The sequence below is a fragment of the Thrips palmi genome, unplaced genomic scaffold, assembly GCF_012932325.1.
Source record: "Thrips palmi isolate BJ-2018 unplaced genomic scaffold, TpBJ-2018v1 HiC_scaffold_16, whole genome shotgun sequence".
Taxonomy (NCBI): domain Eukaryota; kingdom Metazoa; phylum Arthropoda; class Insecta; order Thysanoptera; family Thripidae; genus Thrips; species Thrips palmi.
This window is the reverse complement of record NW_023144625.1, coordinates 9,428,839-9,454,145: the sequence shown is the minus strand read 5'-3', so window position 1 is coordinate 9,454,145 and position 25,307 is coordinate 9,428,839. Positions and strand designations below refer to the sequence as shown.

The following is a 25,307-nucleotide window of genomic DNA, read 5'->3' as shown; positions in this document are numbered from 1 at the left end:
AGCTGTCCCGAACACTCAACGGGCTGGCAGGCTGAATAGGAGGGGAAAACTCCCACAAGTCTCAAAGTTCCACCGTCCTGACAATTTGAGAGCAGAGACAGGATGAGTTGGATTCCTTTTCTCTCTTTTTGAATGATCATCTGGTTGACACTTTTCAAGAGGCACTTCACGTAGATTTGGAGGAAATTTTTACGGGATTTAATGCTTCCTGGGGAATTTCAATTGAAGCGCTTGCCCGAACGAACAAACACAAACCGCCTCTTCCCCCATTTTTCGAGTCGCATGGGCGGGACAGCAGCCGGACCGCTACACAGGCCTCTTTTGATCCTCCTGAGGCCCCTTTTGATCGATCCCTTTGAAATAATTTTTCCAGGATGCCGCTACCTGGGCCGCACTGCAGGCGCGAGTCCAGGGATTCGCTCTGCTGCAGGCTGATTCCGAGAGTCATTTTTGTCGTCGTCTCTCTCGCACGCTTGCGATACATCCCATGAGAGCGAGAGAGACTGAGAGACGACGGCGACTCTCGCGAACCGTCTCCTAATACCAGTGGCGGATCCAAAAAGAGATTCAGGAGTAGCAAAATTTGCCTACTTGCAAGGGCATGGTCGGGCATGGTGCCTAAATTCTGCCATCTCTCTCCCCCTCCCCTCCCCTCCCCTCCCCCCCCCTCCCTGTATCCGCGCCTGGCTGGGACCCCGAGGGCCTCTGGGAGCAGGCAGTGACCGCGCGCTGTGTGGCGCTTGGACTTGGAGCGCATCGCCAGGCCTGGACGCCGCGGCCAGGGCGCCTTGCCTTCCTTGCCGCGCCGCGCTGCAGGTGGAGGAGGGGAGGGGAAGGGGGAGGCAGAAAACTCAGTGGGCCGCGACGACGCGGGTCGGGCGGACGGACGGGCTGAACAAGGACAGAGCGAGCTTGGGCAGCAGAAGGTGGGCGAACTGGAGAGAGGAGAGGGGAGCATGGACACGCAACGAAGGCACGCCGGGCCAGGCAGCCAGGCACGCTGGAGGAGGTGGAGGAGGTGGGGGCACGCCGCTCCGCGCCGCGCCGCGGGTACCACGGAGTCCACGGAGGTACCACACGCCGGGCGAGGGACGGGGAGGGGGCGGGGGAAACGGGTTTAATGGCAAGGCACGGCCCGGGCTGGGCACGGCGCAGCACTGCGCAGCACGGCCGCTGGCTGAGCTGGCTGCTGTTGGGCTGGGAGTTGGGGCTCAGTCAGTGTCCGCGCGGCGTTCGTGTCGCGAGCACGGCCGTGCCGCTCGCCCCGCCACAAACGTCATCGTGTTGTCCAGCGCCTAGAATCGGGTCGCCGCCTTGGGTGCCGCCGTGCCGCCGTGCCGCCGTGCCGCCGAATCGCGAGTGCAGTGTGTGTAGTGCTTGACGGGGAGCTTCGTGGCGGTGGCGGCGCGCCGAGCGCCATGCCCTGAGCACCGAGCCGCCCTTCGCGGCCCCCGGCTCGCCCCGGCCAGGGCCTTCGCCAGGGCCATCGCCATGCCGCGGCACCAGTGACAGGACCAGTGTAGTCGCAGCCCCGCCGCCACCATGTACCGCATGAACTTCTACGAAAGCACGTGTCTGCGCTGCGGCCAGACCGTGTACCAGGTGGACCGCGTGGGCCCGCTCAAGGACTTCACGTTCTTCCACAGCGGGTGCTTCAAGTGCGTGGCGTGCGGCACCAAGCTCACGCTCAAGACGTACTACAACAACCAGCACCGCGGCGACGACCAGGAGGTCTACTGCCGCAGCCACGTGCCCACCACGGGGCCCGGCCACCTGGACGGCTCCTCGGTGGGCATACGTTCGGCGCTCAACGTGCCGCGCTCCTCCAACTTCGTCAACGAGCAGATCCGCGGCTCCGGCAAGGGCACGTTCGACGCGGAGGCCCTCAACATCCGGCCGCACCTCAACGGCCATGGCGGGCCGCCGGTGCCGCCCGGCATGGGCGTGCAGCAGCAGGCGCACCACGCCAACCACGTCAACAACAACAACAGCATGCCGCACGAGTCCAGCTCCGCCGGCTACCAGTACGGCCGCTTCGACGCGTCCGCGCTGCACATCGCCCACGCGCTGCGCGCCACGGAGCTGTGCAAGTCCTACAACAAGGCCAGGGAGAAGCCCATCGAGTACTACCTGGTGAGTCACCGCGTCACCGCGCGCCAGGCCGCCACCCTGCCGCGGCCCGCCGGCCGGTGCCGTGGCCGTGCGCCGTGCGCGGGGCCGGGCGCCTGCGAGGTGGGCAGTCCCGTTGCGCCCCGGAGCCGGGCGGGCTTGCCTACCTCGGGGCGCCTGCGAGGTAGGCAGTCCCGTTGCCCCCGGAGCCCGGCGGGCTTGCCTACCTCACAGGCGCTCTCTCACAACAACACGCGGTTCAGCGTCCTCAACATTCCCCGTCGGACTCTTCACTCACTAGCCGGACATTCGACACGCAGTGCTGCCACATAAGAAGGCGAAAATTCGAAAAGCTCCTTTTACGCACTTGATGGGGTTGCCAACCTCTGCCTGTTGGCAACGCCTCGATAGCGAAGCCAAGACATTTCGTGGCAGGCTCGGCTTTGCAACGCTTTGGACTCTGGCGCATCGTGGAATCTTTCCATGTGACAGCACTGTCACTACTCCTCGTGCTCCCAGCTGACCGGCTGGGGGCGCGGGTTCGACTCCCAGCGAGGCATGTTTTTTCCGTTTTCCCCTGGTTTTCCCCGGGCGCGCGCTTCGCGGCCTCGCGGACTGGCGGGCCCCGCGGCCGCCCTGGCCACCGGAACGGCCCTCGGCTCGCCATTGTGTGCCTCTTGGAAGCTGCCGCCATGCTGCCGCGCGGTGCTGGGGGCAGCCGGGCCGGCCGGGCCGGCCGGGGGTGAGGCTGTTTATGCCGAACAGTCGCTTCTGCGTAAGCGCGGCCATGCGAAAGGCCCGCAACTCGCCATCGGCGGCGCGGCAGTTACGGTGCACCGACTGTTGGTCGCCGAGCTTACAGCCCCGTGACGTGACTCGCAGGCCGCGGTGCGCACCGAGGGCCGAGGGCCGCGGGCCGGGCACGGTGCCGCGCCTTGCCGAGCCTGCGGAGCCGCCCGGCCCGGCCGGCAGTCTCAATTTGAATTATTTATTATTTATTATTATTTGTTTGTACGTCGGCAAGACGAATGACGGCTCGGCGCGCGGGGCGAGGCCAGGCTCGGACTGGCCAGGGCAGACAGGCAGAAAAATCTGCCGGGGCCTTTCAGGTTTGGGACCAGTAACGTCACAAAGTTGATCAAAGAGTCCTAGTAGGACGAAAGTAGCCGTTTTCGCTGATCTTGGGCAGCCACTGCGTCCGATCTAATTGCGGCCAACGGCCTCCCTCGACGCCCTAGTATTCTTAAGACCCTACTCTTTCATGCCCTGTATCGGGAAGACGTTGACCACAACAATTTTGGCTTTCACCGCAACGATTTTCCGACTAAGTTGGTCAAAAAGTGGTCAAATCTCGGAAATTTGCTGATTTTGCTGACTTTGGGCGGCCACTGTGTCCAATCTAGTCGCCGTAAAAGGCCTCCCTCGACGCCCTAGTGTTCTTAAGACCCTACTCTTTCATGCCCTGTATCGGGAAGACGTTGACCACAACGATTTTGGCTTTGACCGCAACGATTTTCCGACTAAGTTGGTCAAAAAGTGGTCGAATCTCGGAAATTTGCTGATTTTGCTGACTTTGGGCGGCCACTGTGTCCAATCTAGTCGCCGTAAAAGGCCTCCCTCGACGCCCTAGTGCTCTTAAGACCCTACTCTTTCATGCCCTGTATCGGGAAGACGTTGACCACAACAATTTTGGCTTTCACCGCAACGATTTTCCGACTAAGTTGGTCAAAAAGTGGTCAAATCTCGGAAATTTGCTGATTTTGCTGACTTTGGGCGGCCACTGTGTCCAATCTAGTCGCCGTAAAAGGCCTCCCTCGACGCCCTAGTGTTCTTAAGACCCTACTCTTTCATGCCCTGTATCGGGAAGACGTTGACCACAACGATTTTGGCTTTGACCGCAACGATTTTCCGACTAAGTTGGTCAAAAAGTGGTCGAATCTCGGAAATTTGCTGATTTTGCTGACTTTGGGCGGCCACTGTGTCCAATCTAGTCGCCGTAAAAGGCCTCCCTCGACGCCCTAGTGCTCTTAAGACCCTACTCTTTCATGCCCTGTATCGGGAAGACGTTGACCACAACAATTTTGGCTTTCACCGCAACGATTTTCCGACTAAGTTGGTCAAAAAGTGGTCGAATCTCGGAAATTTGCTGATTTTGCTGACTTTGGGCGGCCACTGTGTCCAATCTAGTCGCCGTAAAAGGCCTCCCTCGACGCCCTAGTGCTCTTAAGACCCTACTCTTTCATGCCCTGTATCGGGAAGGCTATTGACCGCAACTAGTTTGGGAGCGGTAGCCTCAAAAAGTTGGTCATGAAGGGTAAAAACATGATGATCGGGGGCCTTTTGCGGACTTATCCGCTGGGGCCTTTTGGGGGCAGTCCGAGCCTGGGCGAGGCCGCCGAGAGGCCGCGACGCACACGACCTGCAGTCCCTCGGTGCAGCGGGGCGTCTCACAGTGGGCCAGAAGACCGGTGAGGCGGACAAAACTCTAGACGCGTTTTGAGCGCCAGAGTCGTTAAACAGGGCTCCAGGGTCGCTAAACAGGGCTCGAACCGAACGTGTGACCGCACCAATGGATTCCTCGTTCGGAGAGCAATCCATTGATGGGGTCACACGTTCGGTTCGAGTCCTGCTTAGCGACTGTGGAGCTCAAAACGCGTCTAGAGTTTTGTCCGCCTCCACCGGTCTTCTGGTCCACTGTGCGTCTGTCTGGGACCGCGCGCCAGACGTCTGCTGCTGAAAGCCCTCGGCTCCTGGGCTTGCCGGGTACGGGGCAGTGCTGCCACGCCACAATAAGCAGGCGAAAAGTCTCACCCTGCACCAGTGTCTAGGGTTGCCAACCTCAGCCCGGCAGACAAGGCGCAGCCAAGATCTGGAACGTGTTGGCAACCCTTTAAACACTGGTGTAGACGGGATATTTTTGCCCACTTACGTGGCAGCACTGCCCCGGGTTCAAATCCCCGGTTCGCATGCGGTTTTTTCAAACAGCGACGAACAAGCACAGCACCGCACCACCGGCTGCGGTGCCACTGTACGGAAACCAGTGAAGAGAGGCACCGGCACCGTGCAGTGGCTAACCACACGGATTGCCGTCTAGGGCTGTCTAGGGCTGTCTAGGGCTGTCTAGGAATATCGAGGGCTGTCTTGGGCTGTCTAGGGCTGTCTAGGGCTGTCTAGGGTTGTCTAGGTCTGTTTAGAGCTGTCTAGGACTGGCGAGGGCTGTCTAGGGCTGTCTTGGGCTGTCTAGTGTCTAGGTCTGTCTGTCTAGGGCTGTCCAAGACTGTCCAAAGATGTCTCGGCTGCGAGAGAAAAGCCAAGAGAAGCGAAACCTGGAAAAATAAGCCCCCTCTCTTTCCGCTTTTCTTCTCGCTTCCGCGAGACACGGTGAGCCGAGTCCGCATCGCGGAGGCGGCCCCTCCCACTTTGCGCTGCAGACTGATTCCGAGAGTCGTTTTCGTCGCTCTGTCTCTCTCGCACTCAGGGTTGTCGTTCCGTATTTATTATTAAGAGGTAGATTTTGCATTCGACATTTCATTTTTCACTTGTGATGCTTTGCACTTCTCTCTACAGTATTTCCAAAATGGGTGACAACAGAAGCATGGGTGCGAGAGAGACAGGACGACGGCGATGCCCACAGACCGACGTGGGAGTGGACCCGCGCGGCGCGGCCATAGGCGCGGCCGTGCGCGGCGCGCGGCGGAGTCCCTTCGATGCAGACCGTTTATCTGAGACGCCCGCGTCCTCGGCGTCCTCGGCCTAGCGCGCCAGCTGCGCCCGCTGCCTCGGCTGTCCTCCGCCTGTCCTTGGCTGTCCGCGGATGTCCGCGAGGCGTGTCCGCCTGTCTGTCTGTCTGTCTGTCTGTCCGTCCGTCCGTCCGTTCGACGTCCACGTGGCACGTGGGCCGGCCTGCATTTCGCTCGGCGAGGCGAACCGAGGCGGCCGAGGCGGTGGTCAAGATGCGGGTTTCTCAGTCGTAAAACTCGGCACGCTCCCCCGTCATCCTCCCCGTGGTCCTCCCCGTCCCCGCCGCGCCGCCGCCTTGCGCTACATACTGGCCGCTGCCGGCCGGCCGGCCTGCCGGGCGCGCTCTACCGGATCCACGGCGAATTATCAAACCGTGGCGTGGCGCCTCGAGCGGTACCGTCTCGTCTCTCTCGTCTCTCTCGTCTCTCCATTTGCCTTGATGGTATGGCTAGTGGGTGGCGAGGCGCGGAGCGGAGCGGTGTGGTGATCGAAAGGGAAGAACGGGGAAGGCCTGTCCGAACAGTGCTTTCGTCGCTCCGTCTCTCTCGCACTCACGGCGGTTCCGAACTAGCCCGCCGACTGCCATGACGGACGGCCGCGCGGCGCGGTGTACAGTGGGCCAGAAGACCGGTGGAGGCGGGCAAAACTCTAGACGCGTTTTGAGCTCCAGAGTCGCTAAGCAGGCCTCGAACCGAGCGTGTGACCCCATCAATGGATTCCTCGTTCGGAGAGCAATCCATTGGTGGGGTCACACGTTCGATTCGAGGCCCATTTAGCGACTCTGGAGCTCAAAACGCGTCTAGAGTTTTGTCCGCCTCCACCGGCCTTCCGGCCCACTGTGTGGCGCTCGCCCCCGACCCTCTTCGCTTTGCTTCGCTTCGGCTCTTCGGTGCCCGACCATAGTTTGGAAACCTTGGCCAGCCTCGGCTTGCCTCGGCGTTCCACGTTGCGGCGTAGCGCTGCGCCCGTTCGGCCCACACGGCCCTGTCACGAGAGATTTAGCTTGTTCGCCGGCCCTGGCTGCCCTGCCGCCTCATTCCGAGAGTCGTTTTCGTCGCTCCGTCTCTCTCGCACTCATGGGGCGTCCCGTTTAGGTGCGAGTGAGACAGAGCGACGGGAACGACTCTCGGAATCAGTCTGCTATGGCGCTCTAGCAAGCCTGGCACCACGCGGGCTGCGTCCTGGGCCTGCACTGGTAAAACAAAGGCATAAAAATTACGCCCTTTAGGGCATAAATACTCTTTTACGCCCTTGCAAGGGCATAATTCGTTTATGCCCTTGGGAAGGGCGTAAATGGTATAGGAATTTCAAGCAAAATTTTAATGCCCTTCCCAAAGGCATTAACGATTTATGCCCTTTAAGGGCGTAAATCGTTTACGCCCTTAAAGGGCATAATTTTTATGCCTTCGTTTCACCAGTGTGCCTTCCAAAATGTCCATCAGGCGGGCGGGGCGGAGCGCCGCCGACCGACCACGCGGCTGAGCTACCTGTTGCGCCGTCCGCGCGCCAACGACGACTTCGACCGATTATTGCATTGTTGGATTGCCGCTCTAGTCGATGTGTGAGCGTGTGTGTGTGTGTGTGTGTGTGTGTGAGAGCGTGTGTGTGTGTGTGTGTGTGTGTGTGTGTGTGTGTGTGTTTGAGCGTGTGTTTGGTGTGTGGGGGTGGTGTGGGTCGGTCAGGCTGGCCGTTGGCTGCATTCGTGCCAACATTTGAGTCCCATTCGAAGCAAAACTTCGTTGATGGAAAGGATCGCGACTCTGACGTACGGACTGAACGATTCACGAAAAGCGCGCTATGTTTCGCCTTGGTTCTTCCACGAGGAGCGGCGGTACACTGTACAGAGTACAGTGGAGTGGCATCGAACGAAATCCCATCACCACCACCGACTGGCGACTCGATCAGGCCGCTCCCGCCTCGCGCCGCCGCCACCGCCGCCGCAGGCCGCAGGCCGCCGCCTCCTACTATTTCGCGAGGATTTAATTAATCGATTTCGATTTCGAGAATGGCGGGGAGCAGCGCCCCCGGCGTGGGCTGCAGGCTGATTCCGAGAGTGGTTTTCGTCGCAGACGTGTCTCTCTCGCGCGCTCATGGGCGTCCCGTGTGGGTGCGAGAGTGACAGAGCGACGAGAACGACTCTCGGAATGGGCGAATGGGCGCGCGGGCCGCGCGCGCGGAATTACGTTAGTTGGTCCGCCGCGGTTTCGACGTTTCGACGTCCCGATGTTTCGCCAGCCGGCCGTTTAAGGGACGGCGCACAGTGGGCCAGAAGAACGGCGGAGGCGGACAAAACTCCAGACGCGTTTTGAGCTCCATAGTCACTAAAAAGGCCTCGAACCGAACGTGTGACCCCACCAATGGATTGCTCTGAAAACGAGGAATCCATTGGCGGGGTCATACGCTCGGTTGGAGGCCTGTTTAGCGACTCTGGAGCTCAAAACGCGTCTGGAGTTTTGTCCACCTCCACCGGTCTTCTGGCCCACTCTGCGGCGGTGCCCACACAGGGGGCGTGTCCGGAGCGGCGCGGACGCGGCCGACGCGGCCAGCTGGGAGATAATCGGCGTGATCGTCGGCGATGCACAATGCAACGGCACAACAGCCGCCTCATTCCGAGGGAGCGTTTCGTCGCTCCGTCTCTGTCGCACTCATGGGGCGTTCTGTATGGTGCGAGAGAGACAGAGGGGCAGGGCAGAGCGACGGGACGCCCCTTCGGAATGCGGCAGGGCAGGGCAGGCGCACAGTGGGCCAGAAGACCGGTGGAGGTGGACAAAACTCTAGACGCGTTTCGACCTCCAGCGAGTCACTAAAAAGGCCTCGAACCGAACGTATGACCCCACCAATGGATAGCACTCCGAACGAGGAATCCATTGGTGGGGTCACACGCTCGGTTGGAGGCCTGTTTAGCGACTCTGGAGCTCAAAACGCGCCTAGAGTTTTGTCCGCCTCCACCGGTCTTCTGGCCCACTGTGAGGCGCCGCGTTGAGGTCTCCGCCGAGGCCGCCGCCGTGAGGGTAGGCAGCGCCCTGGCCTCTACCACACGGCGGTGCGGCGGGCTGCCTGCCCACTGCCCGGCTAGGCGCTCGCCGTCGGTGGGAATGGAGATACCCGGCTGGAGTGGAGCCGCCTCTCCTCATGGCTGGTCGTTCGGCCGGCCGGTTCAACCACCACACCACCGACACCGGTTTTCTCCGAGGTGTGGACGAGCTCGCCGTGCAGCACCGTGTGTGTGTGTGTGGTGACACGGTGACATGGCGGCCCAATCCGAGCCATAGACAAGCCTCCACTGCGGCGTGCTCTCGTTCCATCAGCTGCTGTCTCGTCCTTGTCGCTCGCTGCCTGGCTGGTGAGGCTTGTGTGTGTGTGTGTGTGTGTGTGTGGCCTCCGTAAAAAGAAGAAGAAGACGAACGTGCTGCTGGTGACGCTCGACAGTGAAAGGTGTGTGCGTGTGTGTGAGTGTGTGAGTGTACGTGTGGTTGTGTGTGTGTGTGCGTGGCGCAGTCAAGGCCGCGCGACGTTAACAAGCGCCTTCTGCTTCTGCGGGCCGGCGGGCCGCCGGGGAGTCCGGGGGAGGAGGTGTCCCGACAAAGAAAGCGAATAATCATCATCATTTAGCGGGCCATTGCATTTTATTTTTCCCGCACGGCGTTTGACGGACTGCATCCTCTGCGGCGTGGCGGCGTGTCTGCGCCCTTCGGCCCCCTTGCCTCGGTGGCCCACAGTGGGCCAGAAGACCGGTGGAGGCGGACAAAACTCTAGACGCGTTTTGACCTCCAGAGTCACTAAAAAGGCCTCGAACCGAACGTATGACCCCACCAATGGATTGCTCTCCGAACGAGGAATCCATTGGTGGGGTCACACGCTCGGTTGGAGGCCTGTTTAGCCACTCTGGAGTTCAAAACGCGCCTAGAGTTCCGTCCGCCTCCACCGGCCTTCTGGCCCACTGTGCGGCGCATGAAGCTCCCCGCGCGGCCTGCAGCGGCCTGCAGCCTGCAGGGGGCGGCACTGGAGCGTTGCAAGTGGGCCGTGCAGACAGAGCAGGCGCCGTGCGGACGCTACCGCTCCATTTATCTATCTATCTACCTATCTATCCTTCATCTGTTTTCGCCGCACCTGCTCACCGACCGGCCACCGGCCGGAGGGGCGCCAACAGGGCCAGCACCAGCCCAGTACCGCCCGTATGCAGATGAGAGTATTGACTCCCCCCCTTTTCAGTTCCCCTGCGTGCGTCCGCAGCGGGGCGCAACGACGGCCACGTGATCGACTCGCAGTGCGGTGGTCAGTGCCAGCACGTCAGCGACTTGTCCGTGACGTCGAGGGGCGTCCGCTCGTGGACACAGCAGGGACAGTCAGGGGTTTCGGACTCCGCCGGCCGACAACAACAACTGTTGCTGCAGCGGCGGCACGGCGCGCCGCTCGCTCGCGGCGCCAACGAGTCCCAGGGGGAGCCCACCGCAAGGCGGCGCGAGGCGGGGGAGGGGAGCGGCTCCTCAAATTATCACTGACGTGCAACCGGAACGGAGCGCGGCGCGGCGGGCGGTGCGGTATTCTCCGGTATTCTCGGAGCCGCCGGTGGGCCGGTGGGCCGCGGCGGCGGCGTCCAGGGCGTTCTGCACGTCGCCGTCCGGGCTGCCTAGGCCGGCCTAGGCCGCGTGGGGGCGCCTTGCCGTCCCGGCCTACGCACTATTGTCCCCGCGATGCCGCCTGGCCGCGCCCCGCCTTGGAGGACGCCGAGGCCCTGTTGCTTGGTATGAACGCGGCGGCGGCCCTCCGACGGGGGCATTGGCGTCGCCCGTCGCCTCCAGCAGATCCAGTTCAGGCCGAAACTCGAAGAGCAAGTCCACCGTCCGCCGTCCCGGCCATGCCGCGTGTGCGCATCCCTAGGTGTGTCCGCTGGACCGCGCCCTGCACAGTGGGCCAGAAGACCGGTGGAGGCGGCCAAAACTCTAGACGCGTTTTGAGGTCCAGAGTCGCTGAACAGGCCTCGAACCGAACGTGTGACCCCACCAATGGATCGCTCGTTCGGAGAGCAATCCATTGATGGGGTCACACGTTCGGTTTGAGTCCCATTTAGCGACTCTGGAGCTCAAAACGCGTCTAGAGTTTTGCCCGCCTGCACCGGTCTTCTGGCCCACTGCGCCCTGCCGCGCCCTGGCTGGCCCTGCCGCGCGGCCGCGGCCTTATAAGCGCCGCCAGAGCAGCGAGCCTCCACGGCCAGAGCCGTCTCCGTGTCCGCCGCGCCGCCGCGCCGCGCGTATACGGTTCCCGGCGGTTCCCGGCGAGCGGGCGTGCGGAGTGCCCGGCCCACTCGAACTCGGAACGGACCACCATCTTGACCGTTTATTCAACGGATGCCAAGAGAGCGGCGCGCCGAGACGCCAACCTCCGCGGGTGTGGTGGGGCGCGGCGGGGCGCGGCGGGGCCGCGAGACATGTGTGCACGGCCGCCGACCCATCCCACGGCACGCCGAGCCACGCCACGCCGCGCGCGGCGCGGGCGAGGCGCTTCGGCGCTTCGGCACCGCAAACAGCGCGTGTCGCACGCCGGTATGAGAAATTGTGCCGCCAGCCGCTTCGACGCCTCGACGCGTTACGGAGCGCGCGACACCTGTTACTTCCGGCTGCTGGCCACGCCGGCGCCGCAGACCGATCCGGGCTCTGTCTCTCTCGCACTCGTGGGGCGTGCCGTAAGGGCGCCAGTGAGAGAGAAAATGACAAGCAGTGCTCAGGACGAGAGGGCTACAGATTTCGTTTGATTTCGCAAGATTTTAACCATTATTCGGCTCAAAATTAGCTTGTTTGCGGCCCTTTGCGGGGCAAGATTTCAGATTTCCCAGAGATTTCTAGCGCTAAGGGGACACAAGATTTCTTGAGTGGTTGCCCCCTCGGCTCAGGACGACTCAGAATCATCCTGCTGGGCGTCATAGCCGGTCATAAGTGTTTGGATTCACAGTGGGGTCGCACTGTGCTGCTCGGCAGACAGTGCAGTGAGCTCGGCAGGCAATCCAGTGGGACAGCGAGGCAGCGAGTAGGCCGGCGAGAGGAGCAGTGGACGCGATGAGTGGAGCCGCGCCACCCGCGCCTTCCGCGTCGCCATTCCCTCGATTTGCAGTTTCGCCACTTCACTTTCCATTTCGATTTGGCCGGCCGGTCGCACACCTCGCCACGTCCCCAGACCGGCAGTGCAACATCCCGGGTCCCGGATCACCGCGAGACGAGGAAATCCAAAGTGCAACGTGCAGCCCTCTACCCGCAAACGAGCCGTCATTTTTACGTAAGGCCGCCACCACCGGGAACGTAGCTATGAGAAATTGAGCGCGCCGTCGAGCCGACCCGCGGCGACCACCACCCTAGCCACCACCGCACTGGCAAATGAGTGAAAATGGCGGCAGAGGAAAGGAAGACGGGGATCGAAGTAGGAAGCGCTTGCGAGCGCGAGGCCTCGAAGCCGCGAGGTTAGGGAGATGCTTTCCTGGCCGCTGCATTCACGTAATCTCGCGGCTATTCTCCACCATTCTCATGCCGACCAGGAACGATGGCGAGCCTCTCGGTGCGCACCGGCCGGCAGGCAGCGCGGCAGAGCGCCGGAGCGCCGGCCGCCGCGGCTGGCACACATTTTTCTCGGCTATTTCACCTTTGGCTTTGTGTTATTATTTTCATGCCGCCCTGATTGGAGCACGGCGTGGCACGGCACGCGAACCGGTCCCGGCCCGGCTGGGTTATCCCTTCCGCGGTGCTGTGCGCGCAACCGCGCTGACCCCAACCACCTGCCCTGGCGCGCCGCACCGTCCGCACGCCGCGGCCCGGCAGGCAGACCCAGGCGGTGCACACTGTGTAACCGGCCGGCCCACAGTGGGCCAGCAGACCGGGGGAGGCGGCCCAAACTCTAGACGCGTTTTGAGCTCCAGAGTCGCTAAATGGGACTCGAACCGAACGTGTACCCCGCATGGATTGCCCTCGGAACGGGAATCCATGGGGGTCACACGTTCGATTCGAGTCCCATTGAGCGACTCTGGAGCTCAAAACGCGTCTAGAGTTTTGTCCGCCTCCACCGGTCTTCTGGCCCACTGCGCGGCCGGGCCCCAAGCCCCAAGCCGCAGCAGGGCGATGCCGCGCCGTCGGTCGGCCGCTCTCGCACCCATACGGGACGCCCCGTGAGTGCGAGAGAGACAGAGCGACGAAAACGACTCTCGGAATCAGTCTGCAGGCGGCCGCGTGCGTTGCCGGGATGAGCCGCGGCCGCGCCGCCACCGGATTTCCTGGAGAAATGGAGCCAATTTTAGCCTCCAGCCGGCCAGCTCCGGCCGGCCGCGAGCCGCGGGGCTAGGCCGCGCAGGGCAGGCACCGATCCCTTTCACTCGTCTAGCTCTCTGACGTGCGGGGAAGCTCCAGGAGGCACGCGTCACACGCACACACACGCACACACACGCACACACACCGACACAGACACACACACACGCGCTAGCATTACGCCGCACGCGCTCGCACGGTCGACGCGACACCCAGGCAGTGTGGCCATCAGCGATGAAAAAAAATTAAAAAAGAGAGAGAGAAAGAAGAAGGACGCGCGGCGGTGTGTGTGTGTGTGTGTGTGTGTGTGTGTGTGTGTGTGTGTGTGTGTGTGTGTGTGTGTGTGTGTGTTTGTGTGTGGTATGCCGGGGTGCGTTATGGGTGCCCTCGGAAGACATGCGAACCGCACAATGGCCTGCGTCTCTTTGTACACGCACACAGACGCAGGCGTGCGCACACACACACACACGCACACGCAGAGTTGATGCCGCCGTGTGCTCGTATAATGCGGCCGTGCGCGTGCATACCGCAACAACGCCAACGAGTCACTTGTGCTTATCCTGTGCACTTCCGTCCCGTTCCGTCCCGCGCGCGCCAGAAGTCGCATTTTAATAAACGCCCTTTAAAAGCTACGCGCTGTCGCTGTCGTTTTTGTTGTTGTTTCTTCTCCTCGCGGCCGTCGACAGCCCTAGCCGGCTCGGCAATGCCGCGGCGCGGTCGGCGTCCTGCTGGCGGGCGTAGCCTGGCGTAGCCTGGCCGCCGCCCTGGGCGTTTGGCTGCCCTCGGCTGCCTTTGGCAAGCAGGCAGTGATCGACGTGATCGTTTCGGTTCGATATCTCGATCGGGCATCTCGATCCGGTATCTCGTTGGCGGGCGACGGGCAGCCCGGCGTGGTAGGCCATCCGCCCCGGAGCCCTGTGCAGCGGGCTGGCCTAGGGCCCGGCCGCCTCGCTGTCGGAAAAGGACCCATCTCGGTGGTGACCTTGAGCGCCATTTATTATGGATGCTGGTCATAGAACCGAATTCAAAAATCAAGTCTTTCCACGTGTGCCGTCGCGAACGCTCCCCGTTTTCGAGATATCGACAGCCAAAGTTGGCGAGACTGTCAAGGAGGGGCTTAGACTCGCACTCCACCGAGGGGCCAACCACATTGGATGTTTGGGGACACAAGATTTCTTAAGGCTGAAGATTTCATCGCATTTCGCAAGATTTTAACCGATATACCGCCCAAAATTAGCTTGTTTTTGGCCTTTTTGGGGGCAAGATTTCAGATTTCGCAGAGGTTTCTAGCGCCAAGGGGACACAAGATTTCTAGAGTGGTTGCCCCCTCGCACTCCCCACTGGCGGCGGCCCCAAAGGCGGACCATACGGCACGGCACCCCGTGCCGGACACTGACCGCCCCGCAGCCCCGCAATTAAAACGCCCGCGATGCATATTCAAGATGGCCGTCCGCCTGTCTCTCTCGCACCCATGCGGGACGCTCCATGAGAGAGAGAGAGAGAGAGAGAGAGAGAGAGAGAGAGAGAGAGAGAGAGAGAGAGAGAGAGAGAGAGAGAGAGAGAGAGACAGAGAGCAGACAGACAGACAGACAGAAGACAGCAGCAAGCAAGAGCGTTGCAGAGTGTTGCAGCGCCGTTGTTGTGGGGACGTCACTTATCGCGCAGCCCTGGTTCTCTCTGTCTCTCTCGCACCCGTACGGGACGCCCCACGAGTGCGAGAGAGACAGAGAGGGGGCCGCCGCTGTCCGTCGGGGCGCACACAAATCACGCTCCGCCCGCCTGGCTGGCAGTGCCTCGGACGAGATCGGAACAGATCGGCAGGGAAAGGCACAAAAATGGAAAGGCGGTAAATTAATGACACCGCGTCGGGCGGGCGGACGCGGCCAGATAACACAGTCACTTGTCCGATTTTTCCCACTGGGCGCCGTCGGTCGCGGCGGACCGCTTGACGCCTCCGGACGGGCGGGCGGACGGACAGACAGACGGACAGACAGACAGACAGACGGACAGACAGGCGGACGGAAAAAGGAAATGCATGGGCGGCCTGCAGGCCTGCAGGTTGTTAGTGCGCACGCACGCTCCGCCGCGGTGGGCGACGCAGCGACGCCGCCCGAGCGCCGAGCCTGGCCGAGCCTGGCCCAGCCACGCGGCACGTGCTGCTGCAGAACAAGAAAAAAATTAGATCGGGCGTGGATTCGATGACCAGCTGTAATTAACGCGTTTTAGTCGAAGTCGTTGGCGGCCTGCCGGTCGGTCGCCTGCGTCACGGGCGTTTGTCGAGGCGGGGCGGGGCGGGGCGGGGGGCGGGGCGGGGCGGGGCGGGGGGCGGGGGGCGGGGCGGGGGCGGGGGCGGGGTGGGGCCTGAGTTGTGGTCTGGCTAATCGGGCACCGCGAGGAGCGTGTTTCAATCATTCCCCATGCACAAACACACAAACACGCGCGGCCTCACGGCCCGCCGAGTCGAAGCAGCGAACAAACATTCTCCTGCAGGATCACCGCCGTGCCCAGCGAGGTACCCGAGACCCGAGACGCACCTGGGAAGCACCTGCGAGGCGCCGGGCCGGCTAAGCTCTCGGTACCTTGTGTGGCATCGCAGCGCGTCGCAGCTGAGCACGGCGGAGCGCAGTGGGTACTGCGACATGCCAGAGGCAGCGGCGGCCGCGCCGCACCTGTGGCGCACGGCGTACCCGTGCCGCAGAGGCACCTGTTAAGGACCGCGGGGTACCCGACGGGTACCTGCTAGGCGCGGCGGAAGAAGTGGAGTGGAAGCGGGCCTATTTGAGCTGGCGCTCCGGCCGTGGCGTGCCTGGGCGTGCCGCTGCTTCTCTCTCTCTCTCTCTCTCTCTCTCTCTCTCTCTCTCTCTCTCTCTCTCTCTCTCTCTCTCTCTCTCTCTCTCTCTCGCTCCCCTTCCCACTGCGCGCCGCGTGCAGTGCGTCCTCTCCCTCCCACGGGCCACGGCCGCACTCCCGTGCGCGCCTCGCCTCCAAGAAGTGCAGCAGCGAGGTGTCTGGCGGGCCCCGGCGGCGGCAGGCCGAGAGGACCGCTGAACGCGCCCGTCCTACGGGACCGGCCGCCGCCCCGCGCCCCGCCCCGCCACGCCTCACCAAGCTCCACCTCAGCGAGGCGAGATTCACCGGCGAGATGCAAAGAGAACGCCGACAGCGGCCGCTCGGTGCGGTGCCGCGGTGCCGCCGTCGCGTCTGCTGCGCGCTGTACGCTGCGCCCCGCCACGCCACGCGCCGCCACGCCCCGAGTGTCAAGGCCTGAGCCTACTGCGCACCTCCACCGCCAGCACCGCCGGCCGTGCAGCGGCGCGATCTGGAGCGCCAATCAGACACACCGCGGTGTACCGCGGACAGCGAGAGACACAAAGGCAGCAAGGAGGGCATTTTCCTGGTTTCGATCTCTTTCGCGTGATCGGAGTCGTTCCTTCCTTCCTCCGCGGTCGGTCTAACCCTGGGCACGGGCTGCAGCACTCACCCACACCAGCAGACCCACCCACTCGCCCCGCCCCGCCCCGCCCGCCCCGCCCGCCCCGCCCCGCCCGCCGCCCCGCCCCCCCCGCCCCCCCGCCCCGCCCCGCCTCGCCCAACAGCCGGCCCACTCGTTTACATGCCATCGCCTGGCCAGCAGGCAGGAACCTGTTAATTAAATGAATGGATCTGTATCGGCGTCGGCCCGGTCCGGCCCGGCCCAGCACTGACCCGGTCCAGTCCAGACGACAAATAGCTCCGACGCGTTACACGAAGGCGACGTTGTCGCTCGCTCTCCAGGTTCTCGAGGTTCTCGGGCGGCGCTCGCTCCGCGCTGCGCAGTAGAACGCCGTCAGCCAATCAGTGGCCTTGGCTCACTACTCGCTGCCGCCAGACCCCTTTTCCTTTTCCATGAGACACGTTCTCTTTGTTCACTGCGCGGCGCCGCGGTGCCGCGTCCCGCGTGCGGCGTGCCCTACTCGAACCCGCAGCCGGTGCCAGCAGACTGATTCCGAGAGTCGTTTTCGTCGCTCTGTCTCTCTCGCACTCACGGGGCGTCCCGTGTGGGTGCGAGAGAGAGGAAGAGCGACGAGAACGACTCTTGGAATCAGTCTGCAGGGGGTGTCCTCAGACAGTTGTTGTTCTTGTCGTTGTTGTCGTGTGCACGGCGACAGTGTGCCCGCCCCTCGCGGCCGCGCTGCGCCGCCTGACGGGTCGGCGCATTCATTGATGCTCGCCGCGCGAAGGCGACTGTGTTTCATTGTCTGTACACTGATTCTAAGAGTCGCTCTGTCTCTCTCGCACTCACGGGACGTCCCGTATAGGTGCGAGAGAGACAGAGCGACGAAAACGACTCTCGGAATCAGTCTCTGCTGTCGGGCTCTGCGTCATTAGTGCGTTATTGGTCCGTAAAGTCGCGCCGGCTGGGTGGCCGTGGCGTGGCGTGCCGCGGCGGCGTTTCGGCGTTGGACTTGATTTGCTGGACGACATGCTCGCCGTAATGCACTACGTCCGACTGCGTCCCGTTGGCGGCGATGTCACGCTGCCTGGGGATTCACTCGCCCCGCCCTGGCCCTGCACAGTGGGCCAGAAGGCGGGTGGAGGCGGCCAAAACTCTAGACGCGTTTTGAGCTCCAGAGTCGCTAAATGGGCCTCGAACCGAACGTGTGACCCCACCAATGGATTGCTCTCCGAACGAGGAATCCATTGGTGGGGTCACACGCTCGGGTCGAGGCCTGCTTAGCGACTCTGGAGCTCCAAACGCGTCTAGAGTTTTGTCCGCCACCACCGGTCTTCTGGCCCACTGTGCCCTGGCTGGGCCTGGCCCACCCCGCCCTGCCGTTGTTAGTGAGGCCCCGCCCCGCCCCGCTCCGCCACCTGCAATTGGGCCGTAGGCGGCCCCGCCTAGAGGGTGCCCCGCGGCCCGTGACCTTTCCAGGGACCCTAAACGGCGGGCTGCAGACTGATTCCGAGAGTCGTTCTCGTCGCTCTGTCTCTCTCGCACTCATGGGGCGTGCCGCACAGGTGCGAGAGAGACAGGGCGACGAAAACGACTCTCGGAATCAGTCTGCTGGGCTCTCCGCTCCGGGCGTCATGAAACAACATCAGGCGGGCTGCGTCGGGAAAGAACAATTTGGAACACAGTTGTTGGGTGGGAGCGTTCCCTTCGAACGTGACCTCGGCGACCTCGGCGACCTCGGGCGCTGCGGTGGCGCCCCGGCAAGTTGTGAAGCGGATCCATACGGCACTTGCCAAATTTAATTCAAAACTGCCGCTCTTGGTGCGATAAGGCATGAAGGCGCCGGCTATGGAGGGCAGGGTCACGCAGCTTTGGCCTGAGCACCAGACGGATTCCGAGAGTCGTTTTCGTCGCTCTGTCTCTCTCGGGGCTGTGGGACGCACCATGAGTGCGAGAGAGACAGCGGCGAAGACGAATCTCGGACTCCGCCTGCTGCGCCTTTTCTGGCGTCACTTTGCGGCGAGGCAGGGCTTGTCTGGGCCGCACAGTGGGCCAGAAGACCGGTGGAGGCGGCCAAAACTCTAGACGCGTTTTGAGCTCTAGAGTCGCTAAGCAGGCCTCGAACCAAACGTGTGACCCCATCAATGGATTCCTCGTTCGGAGAGCAATCCATTGGTGGGGTCACACGTTCGATTCGAGGCCTGCTTAGCGGCTCTGGAGCTCAAAACCCGTCTAGAGTTTTGGCCGCCTCCACCGGCTTCTGGCCCACTGTGGGCCGCCGAGGGCCGCGCGCTGTCTCTCTCGCGCCCGGACGGGGCGCGCCGTGAGTGCGAGAGAGACAGGGCTGGTGGCGGCGCGCCGTACTCCTTCCTAACGAGACTGTCGTGAAGGGGGCGCGGAGCGTCGCGAAGCGTGCTGGGGACCATTTCTCCGAGGACTCGGCGACGCGGCTGGATTACGTCAGGCCGTCGGGACGTCGAGAACGTCGAGACCGTGAGGCGGCTGGACGTGTAAGGCGATGCCTGGAGATGCCGCAATTAACATGACGTGCATGCATGCCGCGTTGCGACGCCGAGGCTGCCGCTGCTGCTGCACTGCTAACCGATCCCGAGGGGTTGCAAGTGCGGGCCGGACCGCACAGTGGGCCAGAAGACCGGTGGAGGCGGCCAAAACTCTAGACGCGGTTTGAGCTCCAGAGTCGCTCAATGGGACTCGAATCGAACGTGTGACCCCACCAATGGATTGCTCTGCGAACGAGGAATCCATTGGTGGGGTCACACGTTCGGTTCGAGTCCTGTTTAGCGACTCTGGAGCTCAAAACGCGTCTAGAGTTTTGGCCGCCTCCACCGGTCTTCTGGCCCACTGTGGGCCGGTGGCCGGCCGGGCAGCGCAGAACACGCGTGTGTGCGGTGGTAGGCCGTGCTGGTCGCGTTCTACGCGCCGCCGCCCCCGTCCAGGAACGTGTGGCCCCATTGTGGGCCCGCCCCGCCCCGCCCCGCCCCGCCCCGCCCGCGGACCGCCTCCATGCATGGAAGAGCATCTCGCTGTCCGCCTGGACGCCGGGATCGGGTCCGCGCGTCCCCCGCGTGTCACGTAACCGCGCGCAGACACACGGACACACATGGCGCGCCGGGCAATGACACATAAACCAAGTGGAGTGGCCGCGTGGCCGCGCGCGCTGCGCTCCGTCATTCGGCCCGCGGGGCACCACAGTGGGCCAGAAGACCGGTGTAGGCGGACAAAACTCTAGGCGCGTTTTGAGCTCCAGAGTCGCTAAACAGGACTCGAACCAAACGTGTGACCCCACCAATGGATTCCTCGTTCGGAGAGCAATCCATTGGTGGGGTCATACGTTCGGTTCGAGTCCTTTTTAGTGACTCTGGAGCTCAAAACGCGTCTGGACGGGAGTTTTGTCCGCCTCGACTGGGCTTCTGGCCCACTGTGGGCCCGCACGCTCTGCGCGCATTCAAGTCTCCGGCGACGAGAGCCCCCGGCGGGTAGGCAGCCCGTGCGCGGCGGTGCGCGGCTCCTCCAGGACTGCCTACCTCCCAGGGGCTCGGCGGCCGCGGCGGCCGGCACAAAGAAGGCGGGTTGGCTTAGCGGGCCGGCCGGCGCCTCGCGAAAGTTGGCCAAACAGCCCGCCGCTCGGCCGCGGGGCCGCTGGGCCGCGGGGCCGCAGGTGTGCGGAGGCTGCACCGCGGACCGCGGACGCTAGCGACGCGTGGCGCGTGGACACGGTCCAAAACGAGCCCGGAAGGGGCCGCGGGGGAGGCAGTGCTTTCGCCGTGGTGACGTCACCCACGGAATGCAGTTCAACTTAAAGTCTGCTCCTCACACATCCTTTTTATTGGGGGCAGCTGAGGTTCCTGCTTCGCTCCTCGCAGTGCCTCATCGCCCTGCCGTTCACTTTGCTCTGGGCTTCGCGCGGCGCTGGCCGTCGAAGCTCCCTGCCGCCTGGATTCGATGGATCGTTTCGTCACTCTGGCCCTCTCGCACTCCTGCAGGGCGCCCGCCCATGGGTGCGAGAGAGACAGAGCGATGAAAATGACTCTCGGAATCAGTCTGCGGGGCCGGCCGGCCGTGCGAGGGTGCAGCAGGGCGGGCGGCACACAGTGGGCCAGAAGACCGGTGGAGGCGGCCAAAACTCTAGGCGCGTTTTGAGCTCCAGAGTCGCTAAGCAGGCCTCGAACCGAACGTGTGACCCCACCAATGGATTGCTCTCCGAACGAGGAATCCATTGGTGGGGTCACACGTTCGGTTCGAGGCCTTTAGTGACTCTGGAGCTCAACACGCGTCTGGAGGTTCGTCCGCCTCCACCGGTCTTCTGGCCCACTGTGCCGCAAGGCGGGCGGACAGGCGAGACGGGTAGGGTTTCTCCAGGCAGGGCCGGGCGGGCCGAGCCGATTTACTATCGCTTTCATCGGGAGGCTCCACACGGGTAGGCAGTGTTTGCATGCGTGCCGCCGCACGCTGCAGTGCCGCCGCGCCGCGGCATGTTAGTAACGGGGCAAGCGGCGCACAGTGGGCCAGAAGACCGGTGGAGGCGGACAAAACTCCAGACGCGTTTTGAGCTCCAGAGTCGCTAGGCAGGCCTCGAACCGAGCGTGTGACCCCACCAATGGATTCCTCGTTCGGAGAGCTATCCCTTGGTGGGGACACACGCTCGGTTCGAGGCCCATTTAGCGACTCTGGAGCTCAAAACGCGTCTAGAGTTTTGGCCGCCTCCACCGGCCTTCTGGCCCACTGTGCGGCGAGTGATAGCGCCAGCGTGCCGCGTCATTTGTGTTTATTCAAAACGAAAGCACGACGGCGAGGGCCTGGCCTCGACGGGGGCCTCGATGAGCGGCGTGATGGCCACCGGCCGGTCCTCGCGGGCACGCCGCAGCGCCGGCCACGCGGCGGCGCCCACCTCTAGTCTCCAGTGCGGCCAGCGACGCGGCGGTTCGACTAATTCGCACATTTGGAGGCTCGCCACGCGGGAAGTGTGCGTGTGTGCGTGTGTGTGTGTGTGTGTGCACACGTGTGTTTGTGTGTGGGAGGGGCGCGCCTGTCCCATTCCTGGGCGAGCACGCCGTGGCGCTAGTGGCGTCGGCGGCGTCCGCGGGGCGGGCAGGTCCGGCCACTATTCCACACCGCCACGGCGCGCCACCCGCCCGGCAGCAGGCTCTGTCTCTCTCTCTCTCCCTCTCAGCCTGACGGCAAGCCCCCCGCGAGTGCGATAGAGACAGAGAGACGAGAGCGACCGTTCGGAATCAGCCGCAGCCTCTCGCGGCGGAGAAACCGGCGCGCGCGCCCGGCGGCGGATAGGTGACGCCCCTTGTCGGTGGCTGGTCCGGGCGGGGCGGGGCACAGTGGGCCAGAAGACCGGTGGAGGCGGCCAAAACTCGAGACGCGTTTTGAGCTCCAGAGTCGCTAAAGCAGGCCTCGAACCAAACGTGTGACCCCACCAATGGATTCCTCGTTCGGAGAGCAATCCATTGATGGGGTCACACGTTCGGTTCGAGTCCCATTTAGCGACTCTGGAGCTCAAAACGCGTCTGGAGTTTCGTCCGCCTCCACCGGCCCTCTGGCCCACTGTGCGGGGCCGGGCCTCCCGGGCCTCGCCCTGGGCGCCGCCGGCCACTACCTAGGACCACTACAGTGTAACGCACGGTAACGCGATTTGCCGCGCGCCGTGGCCGCGCCGACTCACGCCGGCACTGCCGCGCTGAATTTTTCATACGAGGAAAAAGTGAAGTGAGAGCGGTATTGTGTTTGCGTGCCGGAGTGGCTGGATGGAGTGCCGGCTGGCTGGCTGCGGTTCCCTCTCCCTCCCTCCCTCTCCATTCTTATCTCACTCGGGTGATGAATCTGCCTGGACACATGATTTTGCACGGCGCGTTATTCGTAATTCGCGGCCTCGTTGCGCTGCTCGCGGCTCTCTCGACGTCGCTCTGTCTCTCTCGCACCCTTACGGGACGCCCCGTGAGTGCGAGAGAGACGGCGCGACGAAAACGACTCTCGGAATCAGTCTGCTGCGGCGCTGAAAGGCGAGTGATATTTCATCCCTGCCTGGCCCTGTCTTCCTCCGCGCGGGGTGCCCGTCGAGCGTCGGCCCGTCGGCCGTCGGGGCGACAGGGTAGTTACAATGCCACGCTTTGTCGGCGTGCCTCGCGGCAGCCAGACTCATTCCGAGAGTCGCTCTGTCTCTCTCGCACCCTTACGGGGCGCCCCATGAGTGCGAGAGAGACGGAGCGACGACTCTCGGAACGAAGCGGCACGCGCCGAGCCGTTCGCCTTGCCGTCGTAAAACACGCCGATGCCGGACAGTGACGGACTGGTCCCTGTGCGGCTCGGCGCGGCGCAACTCGTAGTGTAGTGGCAGTACCTCCGCGCAACTCGCCGGCAGACGCAAGTTCGTAAAGCGAGAGACTCTTTCTCTTCGACTTCGCGCACGCGCGCGCCCGTCGCGCACCGCGGGGCTCGCGCGCGCCCCGAGAATGAGTGCTATATTCAGATTCAGATTAAGATTGCTGTTCATCGTACCGGATTCGGATTCCGGGCAGGCGTGTCCTGAGAACGGAACCGACATGCTCGGATCGAGATGCAGATTGCACCCCTAACGGCGGCCGTTCGAATTTTCCCCTCCCCCGCGCGTTCGCATGTCCCTGACGGTGTAGTTAATTGAATTAACGCAGTTAACATGATTCATTTTAATTTTATTTTTTTATTGTGTCTGCTGTCCTTTCAATGTAAATGAGTCACTTAGCGTCCGAACGGCGATCCTCTTGATTCATCCCGCCTTTATACGCTTTGCTGGGAAGGAGCGAAGGGAATGCCCAGTCAAGAAAAATGCCTTCGGATAACGCGGTGCCTGGCGGTGCCACGCACACGCGCAGGCGTCTGCCGGCTCGCCGGAGCGGAGGTTCAAATACCCCTTTTTCATTTATTCATTTTGTTTTTGTTTTTGCACGAGATTTGTGGGAGTCCTTAAAAATCCGTGGGCTCAGCGGCGGTCATGTCGGCGGAGGGCTTGACCACGCCGCGGCCTCTGTGCTCGCGGGGCGTCGCGGGGCGGGTGGAGTGCAGTGTCACTTTCTCGGATGATGCAGCCACTTTCCGGCCGCGCCGCGAGCCCTTTCGGCCTTTGGGTGCCTTTAGGCCGATCCGCCGAAATGAGTGAAAACTGGCCGGGCATTCCCGCCTCTCTTTTCGCTTCAGTCCCGCCCTTTTTTCCGCCTTTTTTTCTGATCGCGCGTTACAATTATCCACGGGGTGCTTAGTGCGAGGGAAAACTTTCGGCGTGCATGAGTCGGACCAGGCCAGCCGCGCAGTGGGCCAGAAGACCGGTGGAGGCGGACAAAACTCTAGACGCGTTTTGAGCTCCAGAGTCGCTAAACAGGACTCGAAACGAGCATGTGACCCAATGTGACCCCCACCAATGGATTCCTCGTTCGGAGGGCAATCCATTGTTGGGGTCACTCGTTGGGTTCGGGTCCCATTTAGCGACTCTGGAGCTCAAAACGCGTCTAGAGTTTTGGCCGCCTCCACCGGTCTTCTGGCCCACAGTGGGCCGTGCGCGAGCCGCGGAGAAAAGGCGCCACTGACGAGCTTTTCGTAAAAACAAAATATTTTCTTTCTTTTCTTTTTCCCCACGACACACCGTAATGACTTTGAAGCAGCGAGTATTGCCTTCGCGCTTGAAACACATTTCCCAACGGGGAATCTAATAGAGCGGCCCATGCCCATGTGGCTCTGTTTGTTTCAACACCGTGCCGACTCTCAATCCATATAGGTTGGCGGCTTTGGCGGCGCCGGGTCGTTGTCTTGCGGGCCACACAAATATGGCCGGCCTGTTCGCGCACTTTGCACGTGTGTGTGTGTGTGTGGGGGGGGGGACAGGCGCACGTGTCAGTATGTCATTGGCGGAAGACAGAATTGGCGTTCCACTTATACCGAGGGGGAGGCTTGGTGGTAGGGCAACTGAGTGTATGAGGGAAGGTGTTGCGCACTTGGTTCATAGCGTGACGCACACCCTGAAAAGGGTGATCTTGTCTGGACGGCAGCAAGAGTATTTCATTTCCATAATGAATATGCGCGGCTGGGCTCAAGAGTATTTGGCAACTGTAGTGACAGACAAAGAGTGACTCTAACGACAAGAACCCACACTTTTCAGGGTGTAGTTTGCACACCCCCACGCTTTCCATTTCGATCCTTTTGAATCGCAACGCACTGGCCAGGTATTGATTGGGAGTGAATGCGATGTGCGTCCAGTGGCGGATCCAGAGTCGGCCCAAAGAAGGGGGGGGGGCAAAGTAGCACTTTTTGCCTACTTACAGGGGCAAAGTAGAGCTTTTTGCCTACCTTTCAGGCGGCTATCTAGGGGTCAAGGTGGGGCAATTGCCTTCCCCCCCCCCGGTGGATCCGCGCTTGGCGTCGACGTGCTTCAGTCAGTGGAGAAGAAGAAACGGAGCCGGTGGCGCCGGGCGCGGCTTGATTAGACCCCCTTGTGCGTGGGTCGCCGTTTCGTCCCGTTTCCTTCCCCGGTGCCGCGGCGCGCCGCTCGCTGCTCGGTTCGCTGACAGTGCATTGTTGTTATTGCCGAAGAGTGCCGCGAGCACGCGCGGCCCGTGCGTCCATGGGGCACCTGTAAGTCCCCCTCCCCCTTTTCCGTGTGCTCCAGTCGCGGCGACTCCACTGTACCGGCATAGCGTAGCGAGGAGCCACAGGCCGGCCAACTTTCTCTACCTCCAAGTCCA

At 62.6% G+C, this 25,307-nt stretch overlaps 1 protein-coding gene across 1 annotated transcript in view; it reads left to right on the top strand.

Moving 5' to 3' along the window:
- Positions 1-1,227: 1,227 nt before the first annotated feature.
- Positions 1,228-25,307, top strand: part of LOC117642318 (hillarin) — a 35,896-nt gene continuing 11,816 nt past the window's right edge. Inside the window, exon 1 of the mRNA XM_034380394.1 lies at positions 1,228-2,133. Within this exon, the coding sequence (XP_034236285.1) occupies positions 1,543-2,133 (591 nt within the window). The 5' untranslated portion in view covers positions 1,228-1,542. The remainder of the gene's footprint in view (positions 2,134-25,307) is intronic.